Source organism: Penicillium paradoxum (assembly GCF_028828445.1).
Source record: "Penicillium paradoxum strain IBT 22861 chromosome Unknown utg000007l_segment0_segment0, whole genome shotgun sequence".
In the NCBI taxonomy this organism is placed as follows: domain Eukaryota; kingdom Fungi; phylum Ascomycota; class Eurotiomycetes; order Eurotiales; family Aspergillaceae; genus Penicillium; species Penicillium paradoxum.
The window spans coordinates 2,584,914-2,601,667 of NW_026643185.1; the positions used below are offsets into that span (position 1 = coordinate 2,584,914).

Consider the following 16,754-nt stretch of genomic DNA (forward strand, 5'->3'; position numbering starts at 1 on the left):
GTTGCATTGAAGTTCCAGTATATATATATATTTTTTGGGCAGTACGTGGAACTAATGATCTGCCTCACTCTCGCTGCCGGGGTATGCCTTCTTCCTCAACTTCCATAATGACTTCTCTCGCCGCGCAGCAACTTCCCGCTGGTGACGACTGTTGTCTTCGACGACAGTCATCCATGGCACATTGCTCGCCCGACGGACCCTCTCTCGTAATAATGCAAGGGTTCGACTATGCTTGGATGGATCGAGCTCATGTGCCTCCTCACTATCAGAGTCTCCAGCTTTCTTGGACCCAGATGTCGACTGCTGATAGCGCCGCTCCGCCGCACGAGCGGCATGATATTCTTCGCTGATGGCCCAGTTTGGGTTGTCAAGCTGACCGCGGACTAATACAATATCATGGCCCTTTTCAATGGCATTTTGTAGGTGAGATGGGGGGATGGGTGTGGAGAGCTCAAGTCTGCGAGAAGAGGTATCGATCGAGCGGACCAAAGCCAGACCAAGACAGTTCGACGCCTTGGGATCCAATGGAGTGCAACTGCCAGACCCAACAAAGAGGTAAGGAAGGTCTTCGGGTGTTCGTACAACGTTTTCAGCCACGAAAAGCCTAGATGCACCATCCTCACCCGAGTGTTCTGAGTCCTTGTCAATATACTCGTGGTCTTGGTCATGCGACTTCTCTGGTGTTGCCATGTCACCCATAATAGCTTTCGAAGATTCCACTGCTACAACCCCTACGACAGCGCCTTCAAGCGTTTCTTGCAGTAGATCGGGGTTGATTTGGGATCCCATGACCATGATTCCCAGAATACCTTGCCGTACACCAGCATAGTCCACAGTAATTGGTCTTGTGCGAGAGAGCGGTGCATCTGACCAGAGTGGTGTGCTGAGATCGATTGGATGAGACATATGGAAGTATGACTGAATTTGCATCGCACGTAATTGAGCGCTTGATCGGCTCACGAAATCAGTAGGCTGGGATGGGAGGATTGTCAAGGGGACTCGAGCTTCACGAGCCGCCATACCCAATGGGTCCACAACCTCCGATGGACCTTTCTCACTCATATATACCACGTCAGAGAGGCCGAGAGATCTGACCAGCCAAGTTGCAACCTCTAAACCTTGTCCAAAGATCCAACCAGGGTAGTTGATGATCAAAGGGCATTGAGGATGCTTCTCCAATAACGAGCGGTATTGATCCATAAGGTCCATGACAGCTAAAGCATAGTGATCAGGGTCTTCTTTCGGTGACGTTGCACCGATATGATGCGCCCGCACTATCTCACCATCACGGGAATCGTCCAGTGATGGGTGGGTGAAAGGTGGACCAAAGAAGGGAGATTTCAAGCGCGCAAGATATACTTGACCCATAGGAGCGAATTCAGGTTGGCCCGGGTCCAAGTCTAAGAAAGCGACCCCATCCGTATTGGTATATCCGTTCTCGGTCTCCGGTGTTGGGCTGAGAACATGATTCAACAAGTAGCGACTAAAAGTGGACTTTCCGGATGCCTTAGGGCCACAGACTAGCACACGAAGTCGACCTTCACGCTGTGAGAGGGATTTCATAGAGCCACTCCACTTTTTATCAAGGTGAAGGGGTCGGATATGTCTATTTAAGGAATCATCTGACGATGTGTATAGCTATAAAACCAATCAGTATTGAATTTGGCCAGGGGTCGTAGATTAGTATAGCATACCACTGAAAAAGTCCGCTTCGAATCTTTTGCGGCACCTTTCAGGGTGATCTTATCTGCAGCGGTATTCTCGCCAGCCCAGATTCTTTGGTATAGAGGCGAGAGGTCACGGAGGCGAGCGATGCCGCTGTTGCAAGACTTGATTTCGATTTCTGCGTCACCATCAATGCCAGCAACACATTTAATGACTGGCAAAGAGTGGGTTGAGGGAGCATAGACTCGATGCAATTGTGAGGACGGGTGCAGTTTCGCGCCCATCAGGCTAACAACACCTCTTTTGACCCAGAGATCATAGTGGCCTAGCAACGCCAAGTTCTGCATCAAAGTCAGCTCCATGCTGAATAACTGAGAATCTCGTGCCATACCGTGCGCTCCTTAATGCGGATGCAAAGAGTGCTTTCATCACTGTAAATGATATTATCTTTGTTCAAGCGAGCCTTTGACAAAGGAAAATTCTGGAGCTCTGCGGGAGTTTCTGCGGGCGATTCATAGCCATCAGCATCACCCACAACAGATGCAACATCGTCCTCGTTCATCTCATCCTCGACCTCGGCATTTTCAAGCTCTTCATTTTCGGTGCGCTCGAGGTTATCCTCCACCTCGGGCCTTGGTTCTGATTTTTGAGTTTGGATAACTTTGACGGGACGTTCTGGTGTTCTTTGCACAGGCAATGGCTCGTTTCGTTTCTTTGCTGCCCTTGTTCGTGTACCACGACGCTCCTCATTTGTCCCAGTCTTCTCTGGGCCCTCGAGGGATCTTCGTGGCTTTTTCGAAGGTGGCTCTGGCTCAGTAACGACTTGAGGCGCATGCTTTGGTGGCTCTACGACCTGAGCTTGCTGTTGTCGAGCTCTGCGGGCTGCCAAAGCAGCGACAGCGCTAACAGGGCCTAGAGAAACGACAGATGTGAGCCGCGCAATTGATGTCGCGGAGCGCAGATAGAGAGCTTACCAGCTGGCTGCTGTTTTTCGGCCTTGCGTTTCATCATAATATACACCTGAAGCACCCGAACTTTGGGCTTGCATGTAGAAGAAATTCACATCGATAATGCGATCCAAAGCCGATAAGCAAAAAATGTTGGCGGGTGGTCCGTGCTCCCGCGGAGGAGAAAAAAAAGATCGTTGGACTTGAGCGTTCTCACTCAACGCCGGACCAATACATTTTGAAAAAATCGGCTCTGCTGAGCGCTCACATATATATCGTTTGAAATAGCCAATTCTTCTGGCCCATTTGCCGCGTGAATTCCGGGTGTGCCAGTGTCGCGCATCCTTGCGAAAGCATCTTCAGTCTTGCCGTTGACTTTGCCCAATACATTGAACAGCCGCCATGGCATCATCCGATAGCGATAGCAGCTCGAGCAGATCGACCTCACCCGAGCCTACGACCAAGCAAGAGAAGAAATTGACCAAACTTGCAAAAGAGCAGGAGTCAAGCGAAGATGATACCTCAGACTCTGGTTCGGACTCTGGTTCAGACTCGGATAGCGACTCCGATGATTCCAGCGAAATGAAGTCCAACTCTAGCTCAGGAAAGAAGTGAGAATTCATTTCTCTAATACACATGAAAGCGACTAATGAATTTCCCCACAGTGTCGCAATCTCCGGTCCTCAGCCCTACAAACCACCCGTGGGCTTTAAGTCTGCAAAGAAGCAGGCCCCGCTATCCTCAAAAGCCTCCTCCCTTCTCTCCAACCTCAAGGGCAAACAAGTCCTCCATCTCACAGCACCAGCCTCTCTTCCATTGTCCAAGGTCAAAGAGGTATGCATGGCCAAGATCATGCAGGGTGAACCCATCATCGCCCACGACGGTGTCAAGTACGGCATCCCAGCTGAGGCTTTTTCTGAGGCCGACCCCGCAACAAAATCACTACTTCTCTTCGATGAGACGACACAAACATATTCCACGGCAGCCAGCAGCATTCCCAGTTACCACGTTCAGGAACTGATCGGTCTCCCAAGCGCATCGAAGAAGACCGATGCTGCTGTGGCAGAATTGCGCAAGTACGTCAAGCCGGCCAGACCCCAGCCGAAAAACTTGAAGATGCGCTTCCGCCCTGTCGGAACTGCCAGTGCGCCCCCAGAGACCCTCGGATCTAGCTCGGAATCAGAGGCTGAGATGCCTTCGTTTAAGGTCCCCAGAGGAGAGGAACGGAAGAGGAAGCTCGACCACGATGAAGCTGAGAACGAAGCTCCTCAAGCGGCGGCGCTTCCTCGGAAAAAGTCAAAGAAGCTCTCACAAGAAAAGGGAGATGATGATGGACAGAGCCGGAAGAAGTCCAAGAAGTCCCACACAGAAAAGGAAGAGAAGAAGCGGAAGAAGTCTGAAAAGGCATGATTTGGCGTTCAAGGGATTATTTGAGAATAGCTTTGTTTTAACGACGTCCCCAATACTATGTACAATTTACCATCCGGAAAACACAAGGACCTCACTCAAAATAATAGGAAAAGTATCGGTCCAGAATAGTTCGGAGTATATACGGAGTACTCAGGTGGAGTACATCAAATGGCATCCGTGACCAACGCTTGCCCCATCCAGTAGATCCCCAAATGCTTGGCCTTCATAATTCTTTAGGTCGGCCAACCATGCATTTTGATGGAACAAAATCTTGAAAGTAGTAGAACTAAAAGCTATGTCAGTCTCAAGTGAGAAGAACCACCAGAAACGATCATCTAAGACAAACAAAGAAATATAGGGTGAGATATGATCTATATCCATTATTCTGCCTCAGGCACTGTGATGACATAAGAACGATGGAGTCATCCATATCACATGCGGCGCGTGCGGAGAGCCCAGGTGATGTTTCTCCCTTTGTGCATTCTGAGATTCTATGAGTTCTTGAATGGATTTGGGTTTATTTATTCCATCACTTCCGTCGTTACCAGATCATGGCGCTTGGATGCTTTGGAGAGTGCATGGTTTGAGAGCTTTATACTTGATATCGGGCGTCCAAGCTTCGAAGCGCTTATCAGCCTAGACCCTGGATTCCCGTGCGTTATTCACCCTCATACAATCTAGCAGTCGCCTGACCACTGAGTTGACATGACAAAGTCACTTGCAGATGTCCATTTTCGTTGATGGGTCTTAGTCTTATTTGACTGGTGCAAACCTGATCGTCATAGTCCTATTAGCGCCGAGCTGTCACCTGGCTCGAGCTTCTGACTGCCCGACCGGATCCAGTGATTCACCACACCCTAGCATCGTTCACTCCCGTCTATGACCTACATTTCGCATCGATCGTATCGTATCGGTATACCAGCGCGATAAGGATGAGACCATTAAGAGATGCGGCCAACCGCCGGGCAGATCGGCACTTGAGCGCAAGTATGAAACCTACTTCGTCCAACCGTCCATTTTCAGATCGAGTGCCAGACAAATTTAAGGATGGGGATGATGCCCATGTTGATTTCACAGCTCCACCGCGAGGTATGGGTTCACGAGACGGCAACGTGCATTACATGCAACAGTCTCTCTTTTCCATGATTGCAGCAGTTGGATCCAAGTCTGATTTCCATGCTCGATTTGAGGATTCAAGTGACAGTGATGGGGAGATGGAAGGAGACTTGCGGAGGGAACAAAGGGAACAAACTTATGGCAAGTCACCATTTCCGACACCAGTGCCGTCGTTGGACTCGCACCAGCCAGGCGTGGTATCAAACGTAAACCCACTTGGTAAGGAGGAAAGAGGACGCCACCATCAAAGGGCAAGGACGGACAATAAGCCTTTACAAAGTCTATACCAACTCGAACCAGAGTCAAACAAGTCATCAAACCAATGTCGCTCGGCTCTCATCGCACCACCGCGACGAACTCGCAGTGCGACGCCACGGGCAGCACCCATATTGAGTCGCATGGTTGAAGCGCAGACTCATTTTGACTCAACATCCGCAACATCACATTTGCCAACCAATCCTGACAGCACCATAGAAGACCAGCCTCAGTCCTCCACCTCAGCTCTTTCTACACGTTTGATGAAGATGTTTGGGTTCTCAAAGCCTGAAAAGGTTTTGGTCGAGTATGCTTGCTCGCTACTCCAGAGCATGCTACTTCAAGGCTACATGTATGTGACTGAAGATCACATTTGTTTCTATGCCTACCTCCCAAAGAAGTCCAATGTGGCGATAAAGTCAGGGAACCTAGCCAAACGCGGTCGTAAGAATCCTACGTATAATCGCTATTGGTTTGCTTTGAAGGGCGATGTCCTCTCATATTACGCAGATCCCTCAAATCTCTATTTTCCCAGCGGACATGTTGATCTTCGATATGGGATATCTGCATCTCTTGCGGAACGCAAAGACAGTGATGCAAAAGATTTCCAAGTCACCACAGATCAACGGACTTATTATTTCAGAGCAGATAGCGCTACAAGTGCCAGGGAATGGGTGAAAGCTCTCCAGAAAGTCATATTCCGGACGCACAATGAAGGCGACAGTGTCAAAGTGTCATTCCCAATAGCGAATGTGATTGACCTGGAGGAGAGCCCAATGGCCGACTTTGCGGAGACATTTAAGATCCGAGTCCTCGACAGTGGCGAAACATATGCGATTGATGAGGTACGTCGATGGAATTGATGCTAATGTGCGTATTGCTGATCACTTCGCAGTACTTCTTTTCCTTTTTTGAGTCGGGCCAGGATGCTTTCAACTACATCAAAGGATTGGTCAATGCTGTCGTGGCTACTGCGTCATCAAAAGAGCTGCAAGGCCAACATGATGCAAAATTGCCCCCCGGACCAAGCCGTAGTGCCCAAAAGATACAGTCAGTTATCAGGATCCCAACCTCTGGCCGAACGCAGGGAAACTCACCACATAAGCGAAGTTCAAGTGTCCGAAATGCAAACCAAGGCTCAGCGGATTCATTTGCGGAGCAAGGGACCGAATCATCGCCCATTATACAGTCAATGACAGACACCACTGAATCGGCGAGCCAAATACTCAACAGAAGCGACGTATTCCAATCACCCACTATGCGCACGTTGCAAAGACGCTCGTCGGATGTGGGAGAAACCGTTCGACGACGCTCCGATGACACGACACCTTCTGCATCTGCGCGGCTGGCCCAGGGTGCAACGGTAGAATCCCCATCAGAAACCCTCCTTGGTAAAAATACAGAGGATATGCGCTATCCCCTCGGCCAAGCTGATCCAATGAAATCCTCAAGGCCCGGTTCAGTTACCCATTTGAACGAGCTTGTCAAAGCAGGTGCATATCCTCTCCAACGCGCTGCTGGTTTTGCAGAATACTTGAAAAGCCGCTCAAAACAGATGAGTACACTGTTGGCAACCGAATCGATGGGCTATATAGAAAAGGTTTCCGGCATGTGGATTGGTGGCCAAAAGCATTATGGCGAACGGGAAGGGCCGCTGCTTGAAGACCAGAACGTTGATCCCGAAGATAACGAGGGTGGCTTCAATTATGGGGACCGTTTCCGTGCGCATTTTGCTCTTCCGTCTTCTGAAAGACTGCAGGCGACATATTACGCATATTTGCATCGTGTGCTTCCGCTTTACGGTAAGATCTATATAAGCCAGAAGAAACTCTGCTTCCGCAGCCTGATTCCTGGTACTCGGACCAAAATGATTCTACCGTTGAAAGACATCGAGAATGTTGAAAAAGAGAAAGGCTTCCGCTTTGGATATCACGGGCTTGTCGTCATCATCCGTGGCCATGAAGAGCTTTTCTTCGAGTTCAATGCATCGGATGCAAGAGATGACTGTGCTGTCACATTGCATCAGAATCTGGAGTCCGTGAAATACCTAGTGGAATCTGGTTTGCTAGCAGAGGAAGAACGCGATGAAGTTGAGGCCGCCAAGGCCGAGCATCGCATGCTTCAGGAAGCCAGACTGGACAACCCTGAAGAGAATGATGTGCGCCAATCTCTCACCGAGGATTCATCGGAGATACATCCATTCTTTGACGATCCTCGCGCTTCAATCATTAACTTTAAACCCGCCAAGCCCTTGAAGATTACCTGTCTAACTATCGGCTCCCGAGGCGATGTTCAACCTTACATCGCGCTTTGTAAGGGGTTGCTGGCGGAGGGCCACAAGCCGAAAATCGCAACTCACGCCGAGTTCGAGCCATGGATCAGGAAACATGGGATTGACTTCGCTCCAGTTGATGGTGATCCCGCGGAGCTGATGCGTATTTGCGTTGAAAATGGGATGTTCACATATTCCTTCCTTCGGGAAGCTTCCTCAAAGTTCAGAGGATGGATCGATGATCTGTTGTCGTCAGCTTGGGCTGGTTGCCAGGGCAGTGACCTGCTGATTGAGTCGCCAAGCGCCATGGCAGGGATTCATATTGCAGAAGCTTTGCGAATTCCTTACTTCCGCGGCTTCACCATGCCTTGGACCAGAACACGGGCCTATCCGCATGCTTTCGCAGTGCCAGAAAATCGAATGGGCGGAGCATACAACTATATCACGTACGTGATGTTCGACACCATTTTCTGGAAAGCCATCGCAGGACAAGTCAACCGATGGCGAAACAACGAGTTAGGGCTGAAGGCCACTACTTTGGACAAAATGCAGCAAAACAAGGTTCCGTTCTTGTATAACTACTCTCCCTCCGTGGTAGCTCCGCCTCTCGATTACCCGGATTGGATCCGCATTACGGGCTATTGGTTTTTGAACGAAGGTACAGATTGGACTCCTCCAACTGAGCTATCGAACTTCATTGCGCAGGCCAGGGCAGACGGCAAGAAGATCGTATACATTGGTTTCGGATCCATTGTAGTTTCGGACCCGTCTGCCCTCACACGGACGGTCATCGAATCAGTGCAGAAAGCGGATGTCCGCTGCATCCTTTCAAAAGGATGGTCTGATAGGCTGGGTGACCCAGCCAGCACGAAGGCTGAAATCCCCTTGCCACCGGAGATTCACCAGATCCAATCTGCGCCTCACGACTGGCTATTCTCTCAAATTGATGCTGCAGCTCATCATGGCGGAGCAGGAACCACTGGTGCAAGTCTTCGAGCCGGCGTCCCCACTATTGTCAAACCGTTTTTCGGTGACCAGTTCTTCTTTGGCTCTCGGGTGGAAGACTTAGGCGTCGGCGTCTGCATGAAAAGACTAAATGTCAGTGTCTTCTCGCGGGCCCTCTGGGAAGCCACGCATAGCGAACGAATGATTGTAAAGGCAAGGAACCTGGGCATCCAGATCCGTAATGTGAGTGATCCCAAGAGATCTCCTTGGTCAGGGACAGGGAGTGCTAATTTGACTTTCTTCTCCAGGAAGACGGTGTAGCCACGGCAATCCAGGCTCTCTATCGCGATTTGGAATATGCTAAGACTTTGGCTCGGCAAAAGTCACTTGCCTCATCCACCCCATTCTCCCCTACGCCTACGGCTAAGACCTCCCCTGATGGAGGCGATGATGACCTTGATGATATTGAAGAATGGACTTTTGTCGGCGATGAAACCGACATTGATATCTCAAAGCGGATGCGTGAGCGAGCTGCTTCAGATGCTGACAGACTGGCCGACAAACTGGGTACCAATATGTTCCAATGAGTCTATTTTCGTTCAAGTTGAATGATCGATTAGCATGTTGTGTTCACTGTCGAGGTCTTGGCTCACGTTCAGACCCCCTGTCCTGGCTCCTCCTCGTGGCTGTACAGGCCCCACGGATTGAGGGATATCCAAGGGGAAAGTAGTGTGCTCGATCCTCGGGACATTTGGGGCAATGCTCTGGGTTTCTATTTCCGTTTTCCTTTTTCTTCGTGTGCATTTCTGTTGCCCTTTTCATGAATCATGATATGCGCGTCTTTTGTTTCGTTCTATATGCATAGGGCATTTTACATTGCCATCAGGCTCAAGTCTCTATTACGCTTCTAATATCCAATGTTCATTTCAGTACCTTGTTTCATGAAGGATGTGTTTCTGTGATTTCTTTTGTTGGGATTTAATCCGCTGGAGGGAAGGACAAGTATGAGGCGCATGGAGAACATCAAGACAATAGACTTCTTTCTCGAAATCGATGACATTGGCAACATTTCTATAATATAGACATGATAAATCCCTTTGAGAGGAACTAATTCAGCCACCAGGGCGCTTCTTATTTTCCTCTTCATCTCCCTTGCCATCGGCCTTGTCTTTACGTCTTTGTACAACATCCCAGTTGTACACACGCGCCGTGGCAACCTCCAATGTCTGATCTCTTGAGTTAGCAAAAGCCCCAATATACCAAATCCACACTGATGCCAATCACGGCCGGGTAAACTAACCGTAATCTGCTCGCGCAAGAATTCCAGATCCTCCTCGCAGTTCTGCAAGCTCGACTCTGCCGCATTGAGCTTGTCATCCAGCATGGTCTCAGCCTCGTTGAGCGGGTACGCCAACATGATATTCGCTCCAAGCCAGAGGTACACTTCCTCAGCATCGGCAGGCGAGATCGAAGCCCGGGCGTAGAGTGTATCATTGAGTTCGAAGTTAGTCTCGAGGTCTGCGTCGGGGTTGGACTAAAATAGTGTCAGTGATGTCTGGTTCTCTCTTTTTTTTCATGACCACCCCGTAAACCACGATTCTTTTATCGCTGGCCTTGGGGTGATATAGATAAGACGGGTGCGATTATATTTACCTCCTTGCGCAGCTTCAAGAACCGCACCATCTCCAGCGTCTTTCTGATATCCGGGATCTTCTCGCGCAGTCCCTGGCCGCGGCGCTGGGTGTTCACCTCCATGAACTGGTACTTGGAGATCATCTCCTGGAAGGAGCGGAGGGTTGGCTCGACCTCCTCGCGGGAGGAGACGTAGTCGCTGACATTGTCGATGAAGGGAGCGACGGGAATCCCGCGCGGGTTGGTTTGTGTTGTTACCGTGCTATTTTGGAGGGGTCAGTCGGGGTTCTTGGAATGCGGAGGGTTGGAATTGAGGATAGGGGTGGTGGAAGGGTATGTCTAGATGCAGAAAAGAATGTATAATTCGAATTAGAGGGGGAAATAGTACCTCTTTCCTTTTGAGTCCGCCATGATCGCAAAGTTGGAGGAGGGAGAAGAGAGAAGATGACGATGTGGGGAGCTTAACTGCCACTTTTTTGGGTTCCGCTTTATCTCCTCCGTCTCGATGACCAACTCGCTTTAACTGTCTGGGTTCTACGTCACAATGGTTCTGCTGGTTACTACGGAGCGCATCCTCGCTGCGTTCGAGGCTGTTCCAGCTTCGCGTCTTGAAGAGCTGGACTTACCTGCCACGTTGGAGGTCGATGCCCCGATTGCCCATGAGCAATTGATCCGGCTCGCCAGATACCTACAAAACGACCCCGAATACACAGAGAAGGCTTCGCATACCCCGACTATTCTTAATTCGCTCCTCCGCGGCACGAAAGTCTATGTTCCTCCGCCGCCCAAAAAGCCAGAGCCGGTACGTGGTTTATGCGCAATAGCTCGACAATCGTCAAACACATCCGCCCTTTCTTCCTCTCCGAGTATATCAACGATCCACGGACGTATACTAACAGAATACACAGAGCGCAGAATACCTCGCCTCAAAAGCTCGTCTCCTAGCCGCAACAGAACAAGAATCCTACAACCGCCTCTTGAACCCGAACTACAAACCAAACGCCGACCATGCAGACCCACACGCTTCGCCTTATACAACAAACGGGGCAATGGAAGAAGATACATTGACGATATCGCTGGTCTCTAGCATCTTCATCTCGGTGCTGGTATCGGGGTTCAGCGTGTATGCGGCGCTCACCAAGTTTCCGACGGCGCAGATCCTGGAGAGCGAGGCGGTCAAGGTTCTGCTTGGGCTTTTTGCAGCACTAGCAGTTGCTGTTGCGGAGTCGTTCTTGTATTGGACGTATCTTGGTAAGGTGGATCGGGCCAAGCTTAAGGAGAGAGCGGTTAGGGAAAAGAAAGTCGTGATTGGGGCGGTTGGGGAGGAGGTTGAGGAGGAGAGTGTGGATATTGGAGGGGAGAAAGAGGAGATATGGGGGAAAGGAGTTAATGGCGGTGTTAGGAGGAGAGTGAGAGAGAGATGGGAGAAGGAGAGGGATGGAACGGGCGAAGACTCGTGAATGTCTTTGATATATATATATACGTGTAATATCTCATGGACAATGATATCTATGTTCTAACGTATACTGGTTTATTGGAAGTATGGAGACCATAGATTAATGAAATGCTTTTGGTATTCTATGCCTAAAGCTACAACGCGCTGTCATAAATCTAACGGGTATGGATGCTGTGTGATCAGTCATTAGTGCTCATCAAAAGGTTCGATCTCACAGGTCGAGATCGAGATGCAAAGTGACAATAAAGTAGAGAAAGATAAGGCGAGGCGCACTGCCAAGTGTCAACTTGTCTCAAATGTGGACAAAAGAAAGAAGAGAGCAGGGAAGGGCTCAAACCCGTTTCTCGAGAAGCAGCTTGCCGTGGGGAGATTGGTCCTCGAAGCCCTGGTCGCGGCTGAAGATACGTTCACCACGCAACCAGGTCTCACGGACCATGCCGCGCAGAGTACGGCCCTGGTAGGGAGAGCACTTGTTGCGGAAAAGCATGGTGCTTGGCTCGACGGTCCATTCGGCAGAATCATCGAAGACACAGATATCGGCATCGAAGCCGACGACTAGGTCACCCTTGTGCGACTGCAGACCGACTTGAGCAGCAGTGTTGGTACAGCAAAGACGAACAACATCCTGGAGAGCATTCTTGGTATTCTCGTCTTCTGGCGAGGAGGTCAGGCCCTTGCGGCGGCTTAGATCTGTCCAAAGGATGGGCAGGCCCAGTCCGACAGAGGAGATACCTCCCCATGCGGAGAAGAAGTTGCCACTCTCCTCTTCCTTGCCGCCGGCACAGTGACCGGGTACGTGGGCTGGAAGCATCTTCAGGTTGGGTGTACAGGGAGAGTGGTCGGAGACGACGGTCTTAATGACGCCGTCGCCGGTGTGCTTCTCCAGCTCCTCCCAAAGACCGTCTTGGTTCAGCTTTGAGCGGATAGGGGGCAGCACTTGTGGCGGGTGTCGCCGTCGCGGACTTCCTCGGCTGCCAGGGACAGGTAGTGGAAGCAGGTCTCGGCCGTGATCTTGACACCATTAGCGCGGGCTTCCCGCAACAGAGGGATAGCCTCCATTGCGGAAAGATGGACAATGTGCAGAGGGAGGTTGGGGGCAAGATGAGCCAGAGAGAGGATACTTTCAATGGCGCAGGTCTCGAATGACGAGGGTCTGGAGGCCAGGAAAGTCGCATAAGCCTCGAGAGGGCCAACGGGGTCGGCAGGGGCATCGGAGGCCTGGACTTCATCGCCGACAGATGAGGTAACGGGGGGGACCATCTCTGCGTGGAACATGAGGGTCGTTGGCTCATCGGCCAGCTCTGCCATGGCCTTTTTGATATCTTCTCTGCCGACAGCAGGGAACTCATCGACCTATCAAATAAAGTCAATACAATTGAAGGAGTTATGATATGATACAAATTCACTTACACCACTGTCAATCAGGAAACCTTTGAAGCCACGGACACCCTCCTGGACAAGGGCTTTCAGCTCACCCGCATTGCCGGGGATGATACCGCCATAGAAGCCGACATCAACCCAGCACTTGCCCTGGGCAGCCTGGATTTTCTCCTTCAGTCCGTTCACGGTGGTGGTAGGTGGGATAGCATTGAGGGGCATATCAATGACAGTAGTGACTCCACCAAAAGCAGCGGCTTGCGTACCAGTGTAGAAGCCTTCCCATTCCGTACGGCCGGGCTCATTCAGATGAACGTGCGCATCGACGAGACCGGGCAGAAGAACATGAGGCGAGTAGTCGGTGTAGGGAGTGTCGGCAGGGAAATCCGACGCTGGGATCACGGAATCGAAAACAGCAGTGATCTTACCGGTTGTCCGCGAGATCACCACAGTAGCAGAGGTCAAACGGCCAGAGATGACAGCACGAGATGAAGCCACAACGGCAATGGAGGGGAGGTTAGTTGTAGCCATGGCTCTCAGAATATCTCAACAAGACTATAAGGAAGCCGTTCAGATAAGATGGGATGGGAAGATAACGGGGCAAAAGACCAAAGATAAGGGGTCTGGGGCATATAAATAGCTGAAAAAAAGTCTCAGGGGAATGGCCCACCTTGGGGTAGCAGATTGCACTTTTCACTTTTTTTTTTCACGGGCACCGAGTATACCCACACTGCCGAGATAGCCATCGCAGAGGCGTTTCGATTACTCGATAATGGTCGGGTGGCCAACCGACCAGTCCAGAGCCACGGCCATAAGCGATAATGCAGATGCAATGCCCCCTCTCCTTTGAGGAGAATGAGAAGCCTGGACTCCCTACTTCGTGCTGTGGAATATCTTCATTGTGTTAGAATGGCACCTGGAAGGTCAAGAGAAGCCATCGGGCATCTCCGAAGCCCAAGCCGGGCACTTCCACAAACGACTTATCAGAGCCGATCCGCTTTCTCGGCTTTTACTCGATCAAATCTCCAAAGCTTGGATGTCCGGGGCTCCTTGGAGGGTTTCCGGTCGATCGATTTACTCGATCGAAACTGCAGTATTGCCGCGTGACCGTCTTCTCTTGGCTCTTCGCCGGTCTCCGAAGAGGTTTCCATCGAGTAACCACTCTCATTTCTACCATTTCCCCCATTTCCTTCCAATTTCCAGATTCCGATGATTGAAGAAGTCAGGTTTGAAGTTGCGGGGAACCAGCTGGGTATTATTCTCCAACTTCCAGGGATTCTTCCAGGATGTCCAGGTGTGTTCTGTGACTGGCCCACAATCCTGGAATCCACTTGCAGATGCTTAACGTGACGTCCCGTGATATGTGAAAGTACTACATACATAGGCACTACATACATGTAGTCTCCTACATATAACCACTACACACATACATAATGAATACATACACTCCATAGGGATGTACTATAATGCGAAACACACTGTCTATTGTGCCTCTTGTTATGCACTATCCCGCTTCCAGGGTATTTCCTTATTCGACATCTACTCATATACATCATGTAGTAACACGGTGAATTTCAGGCAAGTTTACTCAAATAAGGCGCCTTCAATTCGCTGTCTAAAGAGCGCTAATATCCCTTTCGCTGCCGAGGGTTGGTATTTTTTTTGGTTATTTTCAATATTTGTGAAACTGATCGCTCAAAGAACAAAAGACTGTGGTTCGGCCCGTATAAAAACTAGAAAATGTAGAAACTCCATGATGAACGCCTCATTAATCGTGGAAGCGTTGATGCTGCTTGATAGACAAGCCAGCAGTTCTCATTTGGGATTCATTCACTCGATATCCCGGATGATGTGCAGGTCTGTCAGATCGAAATCACCGGTCTGCTCAAGTATGTCGTCGCCGGTGCCCCTCGCGGCAGGAACCCCAGCCGGGGCACTGAAAGCCTCCCCAGCGTCACCTGTCAGATCAACGAAGGACCCCTCACTTTGTGAGCCATCCACATCGTCTGTTTGCATACTGATATCCCCATCCTTTTCAACGGAAAAGGTAATCTGGTGGCGAGTGAGCCACATGTAGAACACCGATTCTGATATGCTTTTCAGGACAGGACGACTGTGGATTTCAATTTGTCCACAAGGGAGTCCCGGATACTCTGGGAATGGAATGCTGTTGTACAGCACATCAAGCACTTCGTCGCTCAGACCGGTCTCACCGGGGAGCATTTCCAGCTTCTCTTTCGCCATGGGACGGGCATACATAACGTTCATCCAGCTTCGGATGTGACCAAGACCGCGAGTGATCATGCACGATGTCTTTGTACCTTCGCCACAGGAGTAGGTGTTGCATCCATAAAGTTCAAGACCAGGCACACTTGTGCCAATAGGAGTATCAGAGAGAACCCAGGCACGGCAGCGAAATCGGCGAAAAGAGGCAAATGACCTCAGATCTGTCAGGTCTCCAATATTGGTATCCTTGTTGAACATCACCTCGGGGCTGACCAGGCTCATGGACGAAATATGGGGCCCCCAGACGCTCCCTGTAAAATTGTTAGTGTGTGATTCCCGGTCATCCAACCGAGACAGATACTCACAGTGATGGCTCAGATACGCCATAGCAGAATTTCCACCTTCAAATAGACCAAGAATATGGACTTTGGCACCAAGTCCCAGGTTTGGCTTCAGGACTTCATCGAAAATCCACTGGGTGTGCACCTTGAGGGATGAGTTGTTAGCGATCAGATTACGACGGCTCCAAGGACGTTGGCGGCCCACAAGCGAGGAACGCGTTCGAGCATTGAAGCTTTCGGGGGTCATTGCGACACCGCCTCCATTGTACCAGACATTCTGGCCTGAGTTTGCTAGGATAAGTGCAGTTGGCGAGGAGTAAGCATTCTCGCCAAGTACGGCGTTTGCAACACCCAGAACCGATCCGAAAGAAAGGCCCTCATCGCATGCATCACGGTATGAGAAAATGCCTAGGTCTTCGACAACTTCGCCAAAGAAAACAATGACACAAGATGCCGTCTGGAGGTTGCTCGAGATGAAGATGGGAGCATGCGGCTGGGCACCCGGGATCTTCATCAGATTCATGCCGATTCCCACAAGACGGTCATAGATACTGATACGAATAGCCTCTGTGGATTTGTTAGCGCTGGTCCATCACGAGGGGCCCTTTCTATGAAAATAAATGCGAGGGGCTTCCTTACTGTGCAGGCTCTCGAGGTGAGCCTGGTTCACGCGATCATTTCGGTTGATCTTGTAACGTGCGCTCTGATCAGGGCTATGGACATATCTTATCTTGTCATCTTTGGAGATGACGAAGCTATGTTGTTTGATTAACTGTCAGTCTCTGATAGAACTCGAGATCACACGAAAGATTTTGGAAGGCTTACCCAAGCTCACGCAGATCCTCAGGGAAGATCTCATCCTCGGGGAGGTGATCCTCTCCAGTCTTGAACACCATGATGCTAGTTCAAATCAAGGTGCCAGGTTGATTTGAAGAGAAGGTAAAAGAGACAGAAAGGCAAGATGAAAAGTTTGTCAAAGTAGGGGGAGAGATGGAAGAAGAAGAGTGAGAGGAAACAAGAAAGGAGGAAGATCAACTGAGGAAGGAGCTACGCGTTACGCTCGACGATACCTGCTTGTAGGTATCTAGAGGTAGGCGACGGGGCAACAGTCA

General features: G+C 50.3%; 7 protein-coding genes across 7 annotated transcripts; 3 read left to right on the forward strand and 4 right to left on the reverse strand.

Moving 5' to 3' along the window:
* Positions 1-51: 51 nt before the first annotated feature.
* On the reverse strand, positions 52-2,673 carry grc3 (uncharacterized protein; the record flags this gene model as incomplete). Its single annotated transcript, XM_057179547.1, has 4 exons — positions 52-1,638; positions 1,695-2,036; positions 2,057-2,577; positions 2,640-2,673. 4 exons carry the CDS (start codon positions 2,671-2,673, stop codon positions 52-54), a joined length of 2,484 nt encoding a protein of 827 aa, XP_057027933.1.
* Positions 2,674-3,014: 341 nt separating this feature from the next.
* N7457_008505 (DNA-directed RNA polymerase I subunit RPA34) lies at positions 3,015-4,022 on the forward strand (the record flags this gene model as incomplete). Its single annotated transcript, XM_057179548.1, has 2 exons — positions 3,015-3,223; positions 3,278-4,022. The coding sequence occupies 2 exons, from the start codon at positions 3,015-3,017 to the stop codon at positions 4,020-4,022; spliced, it is 954 nt and encodes a 317-aa protein (XP_057027934.1).
* Positions 4,023-5,011: 989 nt separating this feature from the next.
* On the forward strand, positions 5,012-9,197 carry atg26 (uncharacterized protein; the record flags this gene model as incomplete). Its single annotated transcript, XM_057179549.1, has 3 exons — positions 5,012-6,238; positions 6,289-8,853; positions 8,919-9,197. The coding sequence occupies 3 exons, from the start codon at positions 5,012-5,014 to the stop codon at positions 9,195-9,197; spliced, it is 4,071 nt and encodes a 1,356-aa protein (XP_057027935.1).
* A 525-nt stretch (positions 9,198-9,722) lies between these two features.
* Positions 9,723-10,653, reverse strand: N7457_008507 (tubulin-binding prefolding complex subunit PAC10; the record flags this gene model as incomplete). The annotated part of the gene is made up of 4 exons (XM_057179550.1): positions 9,723-9,836; positions 9,911-10,144; positions 10,264-10,504; positions 10,631-10,653. The coding sequence occupies 4 exons, from the start codon at positions 10,651-10,653 to the stop codon at positions 9,723-9,725; spliced, it is 612 nt and encodes a 203-aa protein (XP_057027936.1).
* Positions 10,654-10,786: 133 nt separating this feature from the next.
* On the forward strand, positions 10,787-11,702 carry N7457_008508 (TMEM199/VMA12 family protein; the record flags this gene model as incomplete). The annotated part of the gene is made up of 2 exons (XM_057179551.1): positions 10,787-11,044; positions 11,151-11,702. 2 exons carry the CDS (start codon positions 10,787-10,789, stop codon positions 11,700-11,702), a joined length of 810 nt encoding a protein of 269 aa, XP_057027937.1.
* A 327-nt stretch (positions 11,703-12,029) lies between these two features.
* N7457_008509 (allantoinase alX) lies at positions 12,030-13,606 on the reverse strand (the record flags this gene model as incomplete). The annotated part of the gene is made up of 3 exons (XM_057179552.1): positions 12,030-12,611; positions 12,662-13,051; positions 13,109-13,606. The coding sequence occupies 3 exons, from the start codon at positions 13,604-13,606 to the stop codon at positions 12,030-12,032; spliced, it is 1,470 nt and encodes a 489-aa protein (XP_057027938.1).
* Positions 13,607-14,905: 1,299 nt separating this feature from the next.
* Positions 14,906-16,538, reverse strand: N7457_008510 (uncharacterized protein; the record flags this gene model as incomplete). The annotated part of the gene is made up of 4 exons (XM_057179553.1): positions 14,906-15,612; positions 15,667-16,209; positions 16,282-16,397; positions 16,468-16,538. 4 exons carry the CDS (start codon positions 16,536-16,538, stop codon positions 14,906-14,908), a joined length of 1,437 nt encoding a protein of 478 aa, XP_057027939.1.
* Positions 16,539-16,754: the final 216 nt, after the last annotated feature.